Source organism: Oncorhynchus nerka, linkage group LG23, assembly GCF_034236695.1.
Source record: "Oncorhynchus nerka isolate Pitt River linkage group LG23, Oner_Uvic_2.0, whole genome shotgun sequence".
NCBI lineage: Eukaryota > Metazoa > Chordata > Actinopteri > Salmoniformes > Salmonidae > Oncorhynchus > Oncorhynchus nerka.
Genome location: NC_088418.1, coordinates 51,692,609 through 51,708,817, shown reverse-complemented (window position 1 = coordinate 51,708,817; position 16,209 = coordinate 51,692,609). Strand labels below are relative to the sequence as shown.

At 43.0% G+C, this 16,209-nt stretch overlaps 1 protein-coding gene across 6 annotated transcripts in view; it reads left to right on the top strand.

Annotated features, from left to right (window-relative positions):
- LOC115107015 (scm-like with four MBT domains protein 2) overlaps positions 1–16,209 on the top strand; it is a 62,765-nt gene that overhangs the window by 3,840 nt on the left and 42,716 nt on the right. For 5 of the 6 annotated variants that reach the window (XM_029630341.2, XM_029630338.2, XM_029630340.2 and 2 more), the window contains exons 2-4: positions 1,143–1,327; positions 4,349–4,443; positions 8,126–8,366. In XM_029630341.2, the coding sequence (XP_029486201.2) occupies positions 1,237–1,327; positions 4,349–4,443; positions 8,126–8,366 (427 nt within the window). In that variant the 5' untranslated portion in view covers positions 1,143–1,236. The remainder of the gene's footprint in view (positions 1–1,142; positions 1,328–4,348; positions 4,444–8,125; positions 8,367–16,209) is intronic. The other variant, XM_029630337.2, reaches the window with a different exon arrangement.

Sequence of the window (16,209 nt, the reverse complement as noted above, 5' to 3'; positions counted from 1 at the left end):
GGCAGTCATCCCAAAATATCACAATTGTGACCATGTGATCTGGCAAAGAGACAGAGTGGGAAAACAATAGGAAAATATTTTGTTTGTTTTTCTCTAAGATCTTTGCGATAAAACACAATTCTGAGTAAATTATGACTAAGCGTTATAATTCCTGTATGAGCGATTTAAGTCATTTGAAATACCTCTTCTTTCGTAATGGTTTATGTAACGCTGATCTTTGTGGCGTGTGTCGGTCCTGTTCGTCTACCTTATTTCAACTGTGATTGGTTATCTCTTGTGACTGAAGAGCTGTGCTGAGGTATGCAAATCCACGACAGCAGAAACTGCACATTGCTCTCGCAGACTATACCAAGCAGAGACATCGAAATACACTGTGCTGAGCAGGTATTCTATGCTGTACATATACCATTAGTAGAACAGATGCTATTCCTTCTGTGCAGTGAGCTGTTGTGTAGGCAAAACCGCTCGTTCTCTCATACAGAGTATTCGTGACCATTAAAGTTCAATCAGGAGAAACGACATCTCTGCCTTTAGATTTTGTGGCATAGAGAAAGTTAAGATATCAGACAGGGGAGGAGATAAAAAATAATACTCTGAGCAAAAGAGAATGTTTTGGGATTGTCACCCCCCCCAGACATTATTTCCCAAGTTCTTAATGATGAAATGCCTAATGAATGTTATGTTGTAAATGTGAACATTAATTAATGCCCCCATTTCAGACTACTCTGATGTTTTTCTTGCTGTACCCAATGATTTATGAAAACTTGCTTGGTGAGTCCTCATTGTGGTTTGTGGTACACACTTTATTCTAAAATGTATGAAATGCATTGTTATATTTGGTAACACTTACTTATTTTCCCTCGACTCCAACCCCACTCGATGCATGGAACGGATGTGGGTGGAGCTATGTCTACATAAGGGTGCTAATACATTTTCAAAAGCTCTGACGAAGGCCTTGAGGCAAACCCGTAAAGCTTATTAAAGAGCGGTGACGCTAGCAAGAGCAGTGTGCGGGTTTCTTCTTTTTCCTCATCTGTATGGTCTGAAATAATTGCCCATATTGTCTTTCATTACAGTTTAGATGGACATGGTATGGATTTTAATGCTCCATTCCTACTTAACTCCTCCTTTGTGTGACACAGTGTAGGAATGAGGGAGATGCAGTGAAGACTGGGGAGTCTGAAGACAGACGGACAAAGGGTAAAAGGGTAAAGGTCACCAGGAAGAGAGAGCAGGATGCAGTCCCGCCCACAGGACAGGCCGTTGGCCCTCTCCGCGGGGAAATCCCACAGCCCGACCAATGGGAGAGAAGAACAGGTGTACTCAGGTGAGGGATTTTACCTACACTTTTTACTCTTCGATCCCTTCCTCATTTTTTTGTCTGCCATTGTTTGATGACACGTGAAGCGCACAACCGTTTATCTCCATTGTATCACAATCACAACAGGGGGTTGTGGTTTCAAAATGCTCAGTGGTTGCATTGAAAAGCAGCCATTTTCCAATTTTTCCCATTCCTTTTGACATGCCACACCATTATTGACCTTCATCGAGTTCTCAGAATGCGTGTAGTGCAGGGCTATTTTTTTGTTTTGATTGTTCAGCAGGAATCTGCAGCAGCCACTGTGTCAAACTGTGAGAGAATCTGGTCCAGTTTACCTGGTCAGTGGTGTGGGGATGTATGAGCTGGCTGTAGAGTCATAGTTAGTCTCTCTGTCATTGTTTTCCTGTGTTCACTTCCTTGTTCTGTAATGTTCAGCCCGACAAGGTGCTTCTTATCAGATGAACAGACTGGAAAAGTGGAACTCGGATGAAAAGAAATAGAAAACAGGAATGTTTTGTCAGGCGGACAGGAAAGAGGAAATGCAACTCACCTAGGAACATTTTCTCAACACTACGGTTGATCTAACATCTTCTTAATTATAAACATATTTTTAAGGAAAAAGTGCTTTTCTGACTTCCAAATACAAGATTGCTTTTTGTTAAAAGCAGCGTTCGTAACGTGACCCCTTTGAATCAGGTGGAGATGGATAGTGGAAGGTATGATGTTATAGCCTTTGTAAAGGTCTGGGGATGTGGAGTGTGAACACACAAACACACACTACTATGTGTAAAGGAGAAGTGCAAGCCTAGCAGATTCTTTTCAGAAAACCCCCGACTGCATCAACTGGTCGTTTCTTCCCTCTCATTACTGCAGGTTAAGTCCCACACACAAAGTCCCATGAGACACAGCCTAGAGGGGAGAAACCACACACACACACACACACACACACACACACACACAGAAGACACACACACACAGAAGACACATTATACCTTGTCCAAGTAACAGTCTCCCACCGGCAAATGAAACAGTTCTCACCTTGAGGAGAAATATTAGTTGAATGATGTAGGACCTGGAACACACACACACATAAAACTCACTAAAGATCAGATACAATTTCAAGTGACCTCATTTGGATGGTTGAAAAGTGACTGAATTGCATTTCAGCCAGTTCCTGCTGTGTTCTGTATAAAGTTCCTTCCCCGTAGATTTAGAGAAATGACATTGGTGTGTGTGATCAGATCTCACCCTGCTTGTCTCGTTAAATCTGTATGTTATGCTTATTACGACGTATCAGTTTACACAGTGACTTTGATCGTTGCAGAATGAAGGCGTACACATTTTTTCCCCCACTCCACACAAACTGTATTCAACTTGACTCTTTCGCTCGGGACTGAGGAAATATTCTGTTTTACTTACAACATTATTCTTGTTTCATTGCTTTTTCTCCACTGCATTGTATTTTATTTTAATTTGATTTCACCTTTATTTTGACAGGGAGTCGATGCTAAGACCAAGGTCTCTTTTCTAGATGAGCCCTGTTTAGCACAGGAATACACATACAAATACACTATACACATTAAACTACATATCCAAGAAATTAGAGTTCAAAAATCACAATAATGGATTTATTTTAACTGCAGATAATATTGTTATAAAGGCCACTTCCTTAGTAGGTGACGTCAGAGATCACCATGTCAGAGAAGTGGGTGCTCGGGATGATACACGCGTTTCCCACTAGTAATTAACAGTTGGAGGGCTGTTCAAGTGGATTGTTTCCACTCATATGTGATATGTTCCCACTTGATTACGAACGCACCATGACACTGCCTCTTTAAGTGCCAGATGCACAGTTGTGACTCTGATGAAGAGGGCTTGTCTGTAGCATGGGACATCAACCATTCCGGGTTAATGTAATGGGCTGTACCTGTTAAGTGACTTCACAGTGTGCACTGGCCAATTAATTGACAGCTTTGGCTTGCATATATAGAGCAGATACTACCTGTTTGCTGAAATGAATGCAAGAGGGACGTTTGTAACGTGGCTCTAGCTATTTCACGAGGTGCTGAAACCCTCTGTTCTCAACCACGAGAATGGGTGCATACCTGCGGCTCTAAACCAAAGACTAAATAAATATAAACATAGTCCACCTATCACTCCTGTAATTTCTTTGGCCCAGTGAGAATCAGCTGCCAAGGAATGCTTGAATGCAGAGGTGAGACGATGTTATGTTTCTTTGCTCTTCTGTCTTGCTCCAGTATACTGGGGTGATGTCAGCGTATGTGTCAACATATTTGAGGTGTTGGCAGATGCGTAGGCCATTCTCGATGAGCAGTGGCGACATACTGCTAATGTTTTATCCACAACTCTCTGTCCATCTGTGTTGTAATCTACGAGGAAGCCAAAATGTTCCCAAACTGGAGATTTAAATGATGATGGAAGAGATCCCCCATTTCTGGTTTATCGACCCCCACCACTCACCATCGTACAGAACTAGCTCCCAGCTGCGCCTCACCAAAGGACAGTTTGAAATGAGCCAATTAAGATTTTAATTTTGATTACAACGTGCGCATAGGCTCAAGTTGTTTGAACGGAATAGACTGAAAAAATAGATTCCAGCTCAGATTTAGTGAAGAGACGTAGGCCTGTACATTTGACATGTATTGATTTAGCACATCCAGGGCAACTTACATACATTTGAGTGCATACGTGTTCATACTTTTTCCACCCATACTGGTCCACTTTTATACAGAATGCAGGGATGTGTATTGAACCTATCGCCTGCAATAAATAATAACTGTGTCCAAGGGCTTCAATACAGTGGCAGCCGCATTCATATAGACGATATCACCCTAGTCTGTAACCGGTATGAATGTCGACAGAATGATTTTGTTTCTGCTAGTTAATGAAATGAAACATGTCATTATTGAGTGTGATGCTGTGATGGTTGTTTTTATGGTGATCTTTAATGTTTTGTGACTGGGTTGGTGGCAGTCAAAATGATTGACGGCACTTTCTTCCTATCAGACGCAGACTCCATGGAGGAAGAGGCCGACTTTAATTGGGAGGAGTACCTAGAGGAGACGGGGGCGACCGCTGCACCCCACACAGCTTTCAAACATGTGAGTGAGAAACACACGTTTACATTTCCATAACCCCCACAACATCTTGTAAACACTGTTGTTGAATGAGTGGCAATCACGCAAATCCCTTTAAACATGTGTTTGAGAGAGAATGTACTTTAGTTAATGATGTTAAACACAGTGTAGTTAGGCTCATAGGCTCAGTCATGACTTACTTGCTGAAGACCACACTCAAACACAGTCACATATTCAGAGTCACTGCTGTTGACTGAGACTCAAATACCAGAGATGACATACCCTGAATCGTCATTTTTGCATCTGTGCATTCGGAAAGTATTCAGACCCCTTGACTTGTTCCACATTTTGTTACGTTACAGCCTTATTCTAAAATCGATTAAATCGTTTTTTTCTCTCATCAATCTATACCCCATAATGACAAAGAAAAAATGGAAATACCACATTTACATTAGTATTCAGACCCTTTACTCAGTACTTTGTTAAAGCACCTTTGGCAGCGATTACAGCCTCAAGTCTTCATGGATATGAAGCTACAAGCTTGGCACACCTGTATTTGGGGAGTTTCTCCCATTCTCCACAGATCCACTCAAGCTCTGTCAGGTTGGATGGGGAGCGTCACTGCACAGCTATTTTCGGGTCTCTACAGAGATGTTCGATCTGGTTCAAGTGTTGCTCTGGCTGGGCCACTCAAGGACTTTCAGAGACTTGTCCCGAAGCCACTCCTGCATTGTTTTGGCTGTGTGCTTAGGGTCGTTGTCCTGTTGGAAGGTGAACCTTTGCCTCAGTCTGAGGTCCTGAGTGCTCTGCAGCAAGTTTAAATCAAGGAGCTCTCTATACTTTGCTCTGTTCATCTTTCCCTTCATCCTGACTAGTCTCCCAGTCCCTGCTGCTGAAAAACATCCCCACAGCATGATGCTGCCACCACCATGCTTCACCGAGGGATGGTGCCAGGTTTCCTCCAGACGTGACGCATTCAGGCCAAAGAGTTCAATCTTGGTTTCATCAGACCAGAGAATCTTGTTTCTTATGGTCTGAATATCCTCTAGGTGCCTTTTGGCAAACTCCAAGTGGGCTGTGGTGCCTTTTACTGATGAGTGGCTTCCGTCCAGCCACTCTACCACAAAGGCCTGATTAGTGGAGTGCTGCAGAGATGATTGTCCTTCTGGAAGGTTCTTCCATCTCCACAGAGAAACTCTGGAGCTCTGTCAGAGTGACCATCGGGTTCTTGGTCACCTCCCTGACCAAGGCCCTTCTCACCCAATTGCTCAGTTTGGCCAGCTCTAGGAAGAGTCTTGGCGGTTCTAAACTTCTTTCATTTAAGAAGGCTGGAGGCCACTGTGTTCTTGGGGACCCTCAATGCTGCAGACATTTTTCGGTACCCTTCCCCAGATCTGTGCCTCGACACAATCCTATCTCGGAGCTCTACGGAAAATTCCTTCTACCTCATGGCTTGTTTTTTTGCTCTGACATGCACTGTCAACTGTGGACAGTCGTGTGCCATTCCAAATTATGTCCACTCAATTGAATTTAACACAGATGGCCTCCAATCAAGTTGTAGAAACATCTCAAGGATGATCAATGGAAACAGGATGCACCTGAGCTCAATTTCGAGTCTCATAGCAAAGGGTCTGAATACTTATGTAAATAATGTATTTATGTTTTTTAAATATTTTGTATATATTTGCAACAATGTCTAAAAACATGTTTTCGCTCTGTCATTATGGGGGTATGTAGATTGATGAGGATTTTTATTTATTTGATCCATTTTAGAATAAGGCTGTAGCCTAACAGAATGTGGAAAAGGGGAAGGGGTCTGAATACTTTCGCCAATGTGCTGTACACAGTGTATGTCTATTTTGGCGTCATACACATGTACATTCCTGTGTGACATTTAGCATTGATTCCATTTAATCCAACCCACACCAAACCAGCCAGCCTGAACACAACCCACACAATTACTCAGAGATTATGACTCAGGCTCCATGGAAGTTGGAAAAAGATGGAAAACGGCATGTATATCTTATATCCGTCAAACTCAACTCTGGACCTCAAAGCCAGTGCCACTGACATTTTTCATTGTTCCCCTCTAAGGGACTGATTTAGACCTGGGATACCAGGTGGGTGCAATTCATTATCAGATAGAACAGAAAACCAGCAGGCTCCGGACCTCGTAGGGTAAGAGTTGAATACCCCCTCCCTGCCTTATATGTTACAGTACTCCCCAGTCTTGCCTGGTGTAGTGTTAGACTGCCAGTAGTAGTAGTGAGAACAGATGTCTATCAGGCTTATCTTCAGGAGGCCCTCAACACAGATGCAGGGGACGATGGGAAAAGGGAATGCATAAGTAGTCCTACATAATGTAGCGGAAAGAAAGGAGCGTACAGTATGAAAGTAGACAGTGTGTTTAATGACGTTGACTGATTTCATAGATGCCAGTTTAAGCTCAAGCTCTGTGTGTGAAGTCTGTGAGGGGTGCGCTGATGTGATTGCCTGTTTTTGTATTTTGTGATTGCCCGGGATTGCCCGGAATGGGAGTGTTTGAATATTTGAATGGGAGTGTTGTTGGTAAGTGGACTGAGTCACAGGAAAAGAGCATGATTTCCCCTGAAAATGTGAAATGGTGAAATATCTCTCATGCTCTCAACAGACCTAGTGCCAATTGAAAAAGTGATTAATTGTGGGGTCTTTCTGTCTCACTCTCTGTCTCTCTCTCTCTTTGTCTCTCTCTCTCTTTGTCTCTCTCTCTCTTTGTCTCTCTCTCTCTCTTTCTCTCTCTCTCTCTTTCTCTCTCTCTCTCTTTCTCTCTCTCTCTCTTTTTCTCTCTCTCTCTCTTTGTCTCTCTCTCTCTCTGTCTCTCTCTCTCTTTGTCTCTCTCTCTCTTTGTCTCTCTCTCTCTTTGTCTCTCTCTCTCTCTCTTTGTCTTCTGTCTTTGTCTCTCTCTCTCTCTCTCTGTCTTTGTCTCTCTCTCTCTGTCTTCTGTCTTTGTCTCTGTCTCTCTCTCTCTGCCTCTGCCTCTCTTACATAAGCCATCCAGTGTGATACAGCATATTTGCTTTGTTTTTATCAGGAAGTCATGAAGCCATTTGCATTGTTTTTAGTTCTAAGATGTTGGCTTTTTTCCAGTAACACAGGCAGTGTGTGTGCGTTTGTGTGTTGTGTTTTTATATAATTGGTTTTTAGATATGTGTGAGTGGGAGCCTGTGGCTATGGTTGAAACACATTACATTATCCATTTCCTGGTACTAGCCCATAGATATGTTCTCTCTCTCTCGTCCTCATGTTCTCTCTCTCTCTCTCTCTCTCTCTCTCTCTCTCGTCCTCATGTTCTCTCTGTGAGTCACTGTCCGTAAGTGGTTGAAAGATCAGTGGAACGTTAAAGAACCCTTGACCCTTGTGAACAAACAGATTCATAAACAGATAGTGTGGATGGGGAGTTTTTAGAAATGACCTGTTCATTACCTGTGGCCCACCTGTGTTTTACTCTGTCAATCATGGCTCAACAAGCCAGTCAGACGTCCCTCATTTTGCATGGAGACCTGTGGTGTCATTCACTTTAGAACGTCAATGTATAGATGTGCTTTATCTCACCCAATGCACTTGATTTACCTCTTAAGTGCAAGCCCATTTAGAATCAAGCTCACCTATCACTGTCAGTAAGGGCTGCCTCTTGTGTGACATGGTGCTCTCTGATTGGCGTTCACAGGTGGACATCAGCCTACAGAGCAGCTTCCAGCCGGGGATGAAGCTGGAGGTGGCCAATAAGAGCAGGCCAGACACTTACTGGGTGGCCACCATCGTCACCACCTGCAGCCAGCTGCTGCTGCTGCGCTTCAGTGGCTACGGAGATGACCGCAAGGCCGACTTCTGGTGTGATGTCATGACAGCCGAACTCCACCCAGTAGGCTGGTGCACCCAGAACAACAAGACCCTCCAACCCCCTGAAGGTAGGGGCAGCACCTGGGAACACGCACGTACACACACACACACACACACACACACACACACACACACACACACACACACACACAGGGCTGGGAATTTTATATTTGCGTTTTACACTTGAATACACATCTTAGCCTATAGTGAAAAAACACCCTCTTCATCTGCTGCTTTATAAATCATATCATACTGAACACACACCTGTAGCTGGACTTTACCTGACCTCTTAGTATAATACAACACCTGTAGCTGGACTTTACCTGACCTCCTAGTATAATGCAACACCTGTAGTGGACTTTACCTGACATCCTAGTATAATACAACAACTGTAGCTGGACTTGACTTGACCTCCTAGTATAATACAACACCTGTAGTGGACGTTAGCTGACCTCCTAGTATAATACAACACCTGTCGCTGGACTTTACCTGGCCTCCTAGTATAATACAACAACTGTAGCTTTACTTTACCTGACCTCCTAGTATAATACAACAACTGTAGTGGACTTTACCTGACCTCCTAGTATAATACAACACCTGTAGTGGACTTTACCTGACCTGCTAGTATAATACAACACCCATAGCTGGACTTTACCTGGCCTCCTAGTATAATACAACACCCAAAACTGGACTTTACCTGACCTCCTAGTGTAATGCATCACCTGTAGCTGGACTTTACCTGACCTCCTAGTATAATACAACAACTGTAGCTGTACTTTACCTGACCTAGTATAATACAACACTTGTCGCTGGACTTTACCTGACCTCCTAGTATAATACAACACTTGTCGCTGGACTTTACCTGACCTCCTAGTATAATACAACACCTGTAGCTGGACTTTACCTGACCTCCTAGTATAATACAACACCCGTAGCTGGACTTTACCTGACCTCCTAGTTTAATACAACACCTGTCGCTGGACTTTACTTGACCTCCTAGTATAATACAACACCTGTAGAGGACTTTACCTGACCTCCTAGTTTAATACAACATCTGTAGCTGTACTTTACCTGACCTCCTAGTATAATACAACACCTGTAGTGGACTTTACCTGACCTCCTGGTTTAATACAACACCTGTAGTGGGCTTTACCTGACCTCCTGGTTTAATACAACACCTGTCGCTGGACTTTAGCTGACCTCCTAGTATAATGCAACACCTGTAGCTGGACTTTACCTGGCCTCCTAGTATAATACAACAACTGTAGCTTTACTTTACCTGACCTCCTAGTATAATACAACAACTGTAGTGGACTTTACCTGACCTCCTAGTATAATACAACACCTGTCGCTGGACTTTACCTGACCTCCCAGTGTAATACAACACCCGTAGCTGGACTTTATCTGACCTCTAAGTATAATACAACACCTGTAGCTGTACTTTACCTGACCTCCTAGTTTAATACAACACCTGTCGCTGGACTTTACCTGACCTCCTAGTATAATACAACACCTGTAGCTGGACTTTACCTGACCTCTTAGTACAATACAACACCTGTGGTGGACTTTACCTGACCTCCTAGTATAATACAACACCTGTAGTGGACTTTACCTGACCTTCTAGTATAATACAACACCTGTAGTGGACTTTACCTGACCTCCTAGTATAATACAACACCTGTAGCTGGACTTTACCTGGCCTCCTTTTATAATGCAACACCTGTAGCTGGACTTTACCTGACCTCCTAGTATAATACAACACCTGTCGCTGGACTTTACCTGACCTCCTAGTATAATACAACACCTGTCGCTGGACTTTACCTGGCCTCCTAGTATAATACAACAACTGTAGCTTTACTTTACCTGACCTCCTAGTATAATACAACAACTGTAGTGGACTTTACCTGACCTCCTAGTATAATACAACACCTGTAGTGGACTTTACCTGACCTGCTAGTATAATACAACACCCATAGCTGGACTTTACCTGGCCTCCTAGTATAATACAACACCCAAAACTGGACTTTACCTGACCTCCTAGTATAATACAACACCTGTAGTGGACTTTACCTGACCTTCTAGTATAATACAACACCCGTAGCTGGACTTTATCTGACCTCTAAGTATAATACAACACCTGTAGCTGTACTTTACCTGACCTCCTAGTTTAATACAACACCTGTCGCTGGACTTTACCTGACCTCCTAGTATAATACAACACCTGTAGCTGGACTTTACCTGACCTAGTATAATCTTAGCTGGACTTTACCTACTAGTATAATACAACACCTGTGGTGGACTTTACCTGACCTCCTAGTATAATACAACACCTGTAGTGGACTTTACCTGACCTTCTAGTATAATACAACACCTGTAGTGGACTTTACCTGACCTCCTAGTATAATACAACACCTGTAGCTGGACTTTACCTGGCCTCCTTTTATAATGCAACACCTGTAGCTGGACTTTACCTGACCTGCTAGTATAATACAACACCCATAGCTGGACTTTACCTGGCCTCCTAGTATAATACAACACCCAAAACTGGACTTTACCTGACCTCCTAGTGTAATGCATCACCTGTAGCTGGACTTTACCTGACCTCCTAGTATAATACAACAACTGTAGCTGTACTTTACCTGACCTAGTATAATACAACACTTGTCGCTGGACTTTACCTGACCTCCTAGTATAATACAACACTTGTCGCTGGACTTTACCTGACCTCCTAGTATAATACAACACCTGTAGCTGGACTTTACCTGACCTCCTAGTATAATACAACACCCGTAGCTGGACTTTACCTGACCTCCTAGTTTAATACAACACCTGTCGCTGGACTTTACTTGACCTCCTAGTATAATACAACACCTGTAGAGGACTTTACCTGACCTCCTAGTTTAATACAACATCTGTAGCTGTACTTTACCTGACCTCCTAGTATAATACAACACCTGTAGTGGACTTTACCTGACCTCCTGGTTTAATACAACACCTGTAGTGGGCTTTACCTGACCTCCTGGTTTAATACAACACCTGTCGCTGGACTTTAGCTGACCTCCTAGTATAATGCAACACCTGTAGCTGGACTTTACCTGGCCTCCTAGTATAATACAACAACTGTAGCTTTACTTTACCTGACCTCCTAGTATAATACAACAACTGTAGTGGACTTTACCTGACCTCCTAGTATAATACAACACCTGTCGCTGGACTTTACCTGACCTCCCAGTGTAATACAACACCCGTAGCTGGACTTTATCTGACCTCTAAGTATAATACAACACCTGTAGCTGTACTTTACCTGACCTCCTAGTTTAATACAACACCTGTCGCTGGACTTTACCTGACCTCCTAGTATAATACAACACCTGTAGCTGGACTTTACCTGACCTCTTAGTACAATACAACACCTGTGGTGGACTTTACCTGACCTCCTAGTATAATACAACACCTGTAGTGGACTTTACCTGACCTTCTAGTATAATACAACACCTGTAGTGGACTTTACCTGACCTCCTAGTATAATACAACACCTGTAGCTGGACTTTACCTGGCCTCCTTTTATAATGCAACACCTGTAGCTGGACTTTACCTGACCTCCTAGTATAATACAACACCTGTCGCTGGACTTTACCTGACCTCCTAGTATAATACAACACCTGTCGCTGGACTTTACCTGGCCTCCTAGTATAATACAACAACTGTAGCTTTACTTTACCTGACCTCCTAGTATAATACAACAACTGTAGTGGACTTTACCTGACCTCCTAGTATAATACAACACCTGTAGTGGACTTTACCTGACCTGCTAGTATAATACAACACCCATAGCTGGACTTTACCTGGCCTCCTAGTATAATACAACACCCAAAACTGGACTTTACCTGACCTCCTAGTGTAATGCATCACCTGTAGCTGGACTTTACCTGACCTCCTAGTATAATACAACAACTGTAGCTGTACTTTACCTGACCTAGTATAATACAACACTTGTCGCTGGACTTTACCTGACCTCCTAGTATAATACAACACTTGTCGCTGGACTTTACCTGACCTCCTAGTATAATACAACACCTGTAGCTGGACTTTACCTGACCTCCTAGTATAATACAACACCCGTAGCTGGACTTTACCTGACCTCCTAGTTTAATACAACACCTGTCGCTGGACTTTACTTGACCTCCTAGTATAATACAACACCTGTAGAGGACTTTACCTGACCTCCTAGTTTAATACAACATCTGTAGCTGTACTTTACCTGACCTCCTAGTATAATACAACACCTGTAGTGGACTTTACCTGACCTCCTGGTTTAATACAACACCTGTAGTGGGCTTTACCTGACCTCCTGGTTTAATACAACACCTGTCGCTGGACTTTAGCTGACCTCCTAGTATAATGCAACACCTGTAGCTGGACTTTACCTGGCCTCCTAGTATAATACAACAACTGTAGCTTTACTTTACCTGACCTCCTAGTATAATACAACAACTGTAGTGGACTTTACCTGACCTCCTAGTATAATACAACACCTGTCGCTGGACTTTACCTGACCTCCCAGTGTAATACAACACCCGTAGCTGGACTTTATCTGACCTCTAAGTATAATACAACACCTGTAGCTGTACTTTACCTGACCTCCTAGTTTAATACAACACCTGTCGCTGGACTTTACCTGACCTCCTAGTATAATACAACACCTGTAGCTGGACTTTACCTGACCTCTTAGTACAATACAACACCTGTGGTGGACTTTACCTGACCTCCTAGTATAATACAACACCTGTAGTGGACTTTACCTGACCTTCTAGTATAATACAACACCTGTAGTGGACTTTACCTGACCTCCTAGTATAATACAACACCTGTAGCTGGACTTTACCTGGCCTCCTTTTATAATGCAACACCTGTAGCTGGACTTTACCTGACCTCCTAGTATAATACAACACCTGTCGCTGGACTTTACCTGACCTCCTAGTATAATACAACACCTCTCGCTGGACTTTACCTGACCTCCCAGTGTAATAAAACACCTGTCGCTGGAATTTACCTGACCTCCTAGTATAATACAACACCTATAGTGGACTTTACCTGACCTCCTAGTATAATACAACACCTGTAGTGGACTTTACCTGACCTCCTAGTATAATAAAACACCTGTAGCTGGACTTTACCTGACCTCCTAGTATAATACAACACCTGTAGCTGGACTTTACCTGACCTCCTAGTATAAAACAACACCTGTAGTGGACTTTACCTGACCTCCTAGTATAATACAACACCTGTAGCTGGACTTTACCTGACCTCCTAGTATAATACAACACCTGTAGCTTGACTATAACTGGCTTCCTAGTATAATGCAACACCTGTAGCTGTACTTTACCTGACCTCCTAGTATAATAAAACACCTGTAGCTGGACTTTACCTGACCTCCTAGTATAATACAACACCTGTCGCTGGACTTTACCTGAACTCCTAGTATAATACAACATCTGTCGCTGGACTTTACCTGACCTTCTTGTATAATGCAACACCTGTAGATGGACTTTACTTGACCTCCTAGTATAATACAACACCTGTAGTGGACTTTACCTGACCTCCTAGTATAATACAACAACTGTAGCTGTACTTTACCTGACCTAGTATAATACAACACTTGTCGCTGGACTTTACCTGACCTCCTAGTATAATGCAACACCTGTAGCTGGACTTTACCTGACCTCCTAGTATAATACAACTCCTGTAGCTGGACTTTACATGACCTCCTAGTTTAATACAACACCTGTTGCTGGACTTTACCTGGCCTCCTAGTATAATATAACACCTGTAGTGGACTTTACCTGACCTCCTAGTATAATACAACACCTGTAGTGGACTTTACCTGACCTGCTAGTATAATACAACACCCATAGCTGGACTTTACCTGGCCTCCTAGTATAATACAACACCCAAAACTGGACTTTACCTGACCTCCTAGTGTAATGCATCACCTGTAGCTGGACTTTACCTGACCTCCTAGTATAATACAACACCTGTAGTGGACTTTACCTGACCTGCTAGTATAATACAACACCCATAGCTGGACTTTACCTGGCCTCCTAGTATAATACAACACCCAAAACTGGACTTTACCTGGCCTCCTAGTATAATACAACACCCAAAACTGGACTTTACCTGACCTAGTGTAATGCATCACCTGTAGCTGGACTTTACCTGACCTCCTAGTATAATACAACAACTGTAGCTGTACTTTACCTGACCTAGTATAATACAACACTTGTCGCTGGACTTTACCTGACCTCCTAGTATAATACAACACTTGTCGCTGGACTTTACCTGACCTCCTAGTATAATACAACACTTGTCGCTGGACTTTACCTGACCTCCTAGTATAATACAACACCTGTAGCTGGACTTTACCTGACCTCCTAGTATAATACAACACCTGTAGCTGGACTTTACCTGACCTCCTAGTATTTTTTTCACCTTTATTTATCTAGGCAAGTCAGATAAGAACAAATTCTTATTTTCAATGACGGCCTAGGAACAGTGGGTTAACTGCCTGTTCAAGGGCAGAACGACAGATTTGTACCTTGTCAGGGGTTTGAGCTTGCAACCTTCCGGTTGCTAGTACCTGGCTTCCTAGAATAATGCAACACCTGTAGCTGACCTTCTAGTATAATACAACACCTGTAGCTGGAATTTTCCTGGCCTCCTAGTCTAATACGACACCTGTAGCTGGACTTTATCTGGCCTCCTAGTATAATACAACACCTGTAGCTGGACTCTACCTGAACTCCTAGTATATTACAACACCTGTAGTGGACTTTACCTGGCCTACTAGTATAATACAACACATGTAGTGGACTGTACCTGGCCTCCTAGTATAATACAACACATGTAGTGGACTTTGCCTGGCCTCCTTGTATAATACAACACCTGTAGTGGACTTTACCTGACCTCCTAGTATAATACAACACCTGTGGTGGACTTTACTTGACCTCCTAGTATAATACAACATCTGTAGCTGGACTTTACCTGACCTCCTAGTATAATACAACACCTGTGGTGGACTTTACTTGACCTCCTAGTATAATGCAACACCTGCAGCTGGACTTTACCTGACCTCCTAGTATAATACAACACCTGTGGTGGACTTTACCTGACCTCCCAGTGTAATACAACACCTGTAGCTGGACTTTACCTGACCTCCTAGTATAATACAACACCTGTGGTGGACTTTACCTGGCCTCCTAGTATAATGCAACACCTGTAGCTGTACTTTACCTGACCTAGTATAATGTAGCACTTGTCGCTGGACTTTACCTGACCTCCTAGTATAATATAACACCTGTAGTGGACTTTACCTGACCTCCTAGTATAATACAATACATGTAGTGGACTTTGCCTGGCCTCCTTGTATAATACAACACCTGTAGAGGACTCTACATGGCCTCCTAGTATAATACAACACCTGTAGAGGACTCTACATGGCCTCCTAGTATAATACAAGATCTGTAGCTGGACTTTACCTGACCTCCTAGTATAATACAACACCTGTAGAGGACTCTACATGGCCTCCTAGTATAATACAACACCTGTAGTGGACTTTACCTGACCTCCTAGTATAATACAACACCTGTAGTGGACTTTACCTGGCCTCCTAGTATATTGCAACACCTGTAGCTGTACTTTACCTGACCTCCTAGTATAATACAACACCTGTAGTGGACTTTACCTGACCTCCTAGTATAATACAACACCTGTAGTGGACTTTACCTGACCTTCTGGTATAATGCAACACCTGTAGTGGACTTTACCTGACCTCCTAGTATAATACAACACCTGTAGTGGACTTTACCTGGCCTCCTAGTATAATACAACACCTGTAGAGGACTCTACATGGCC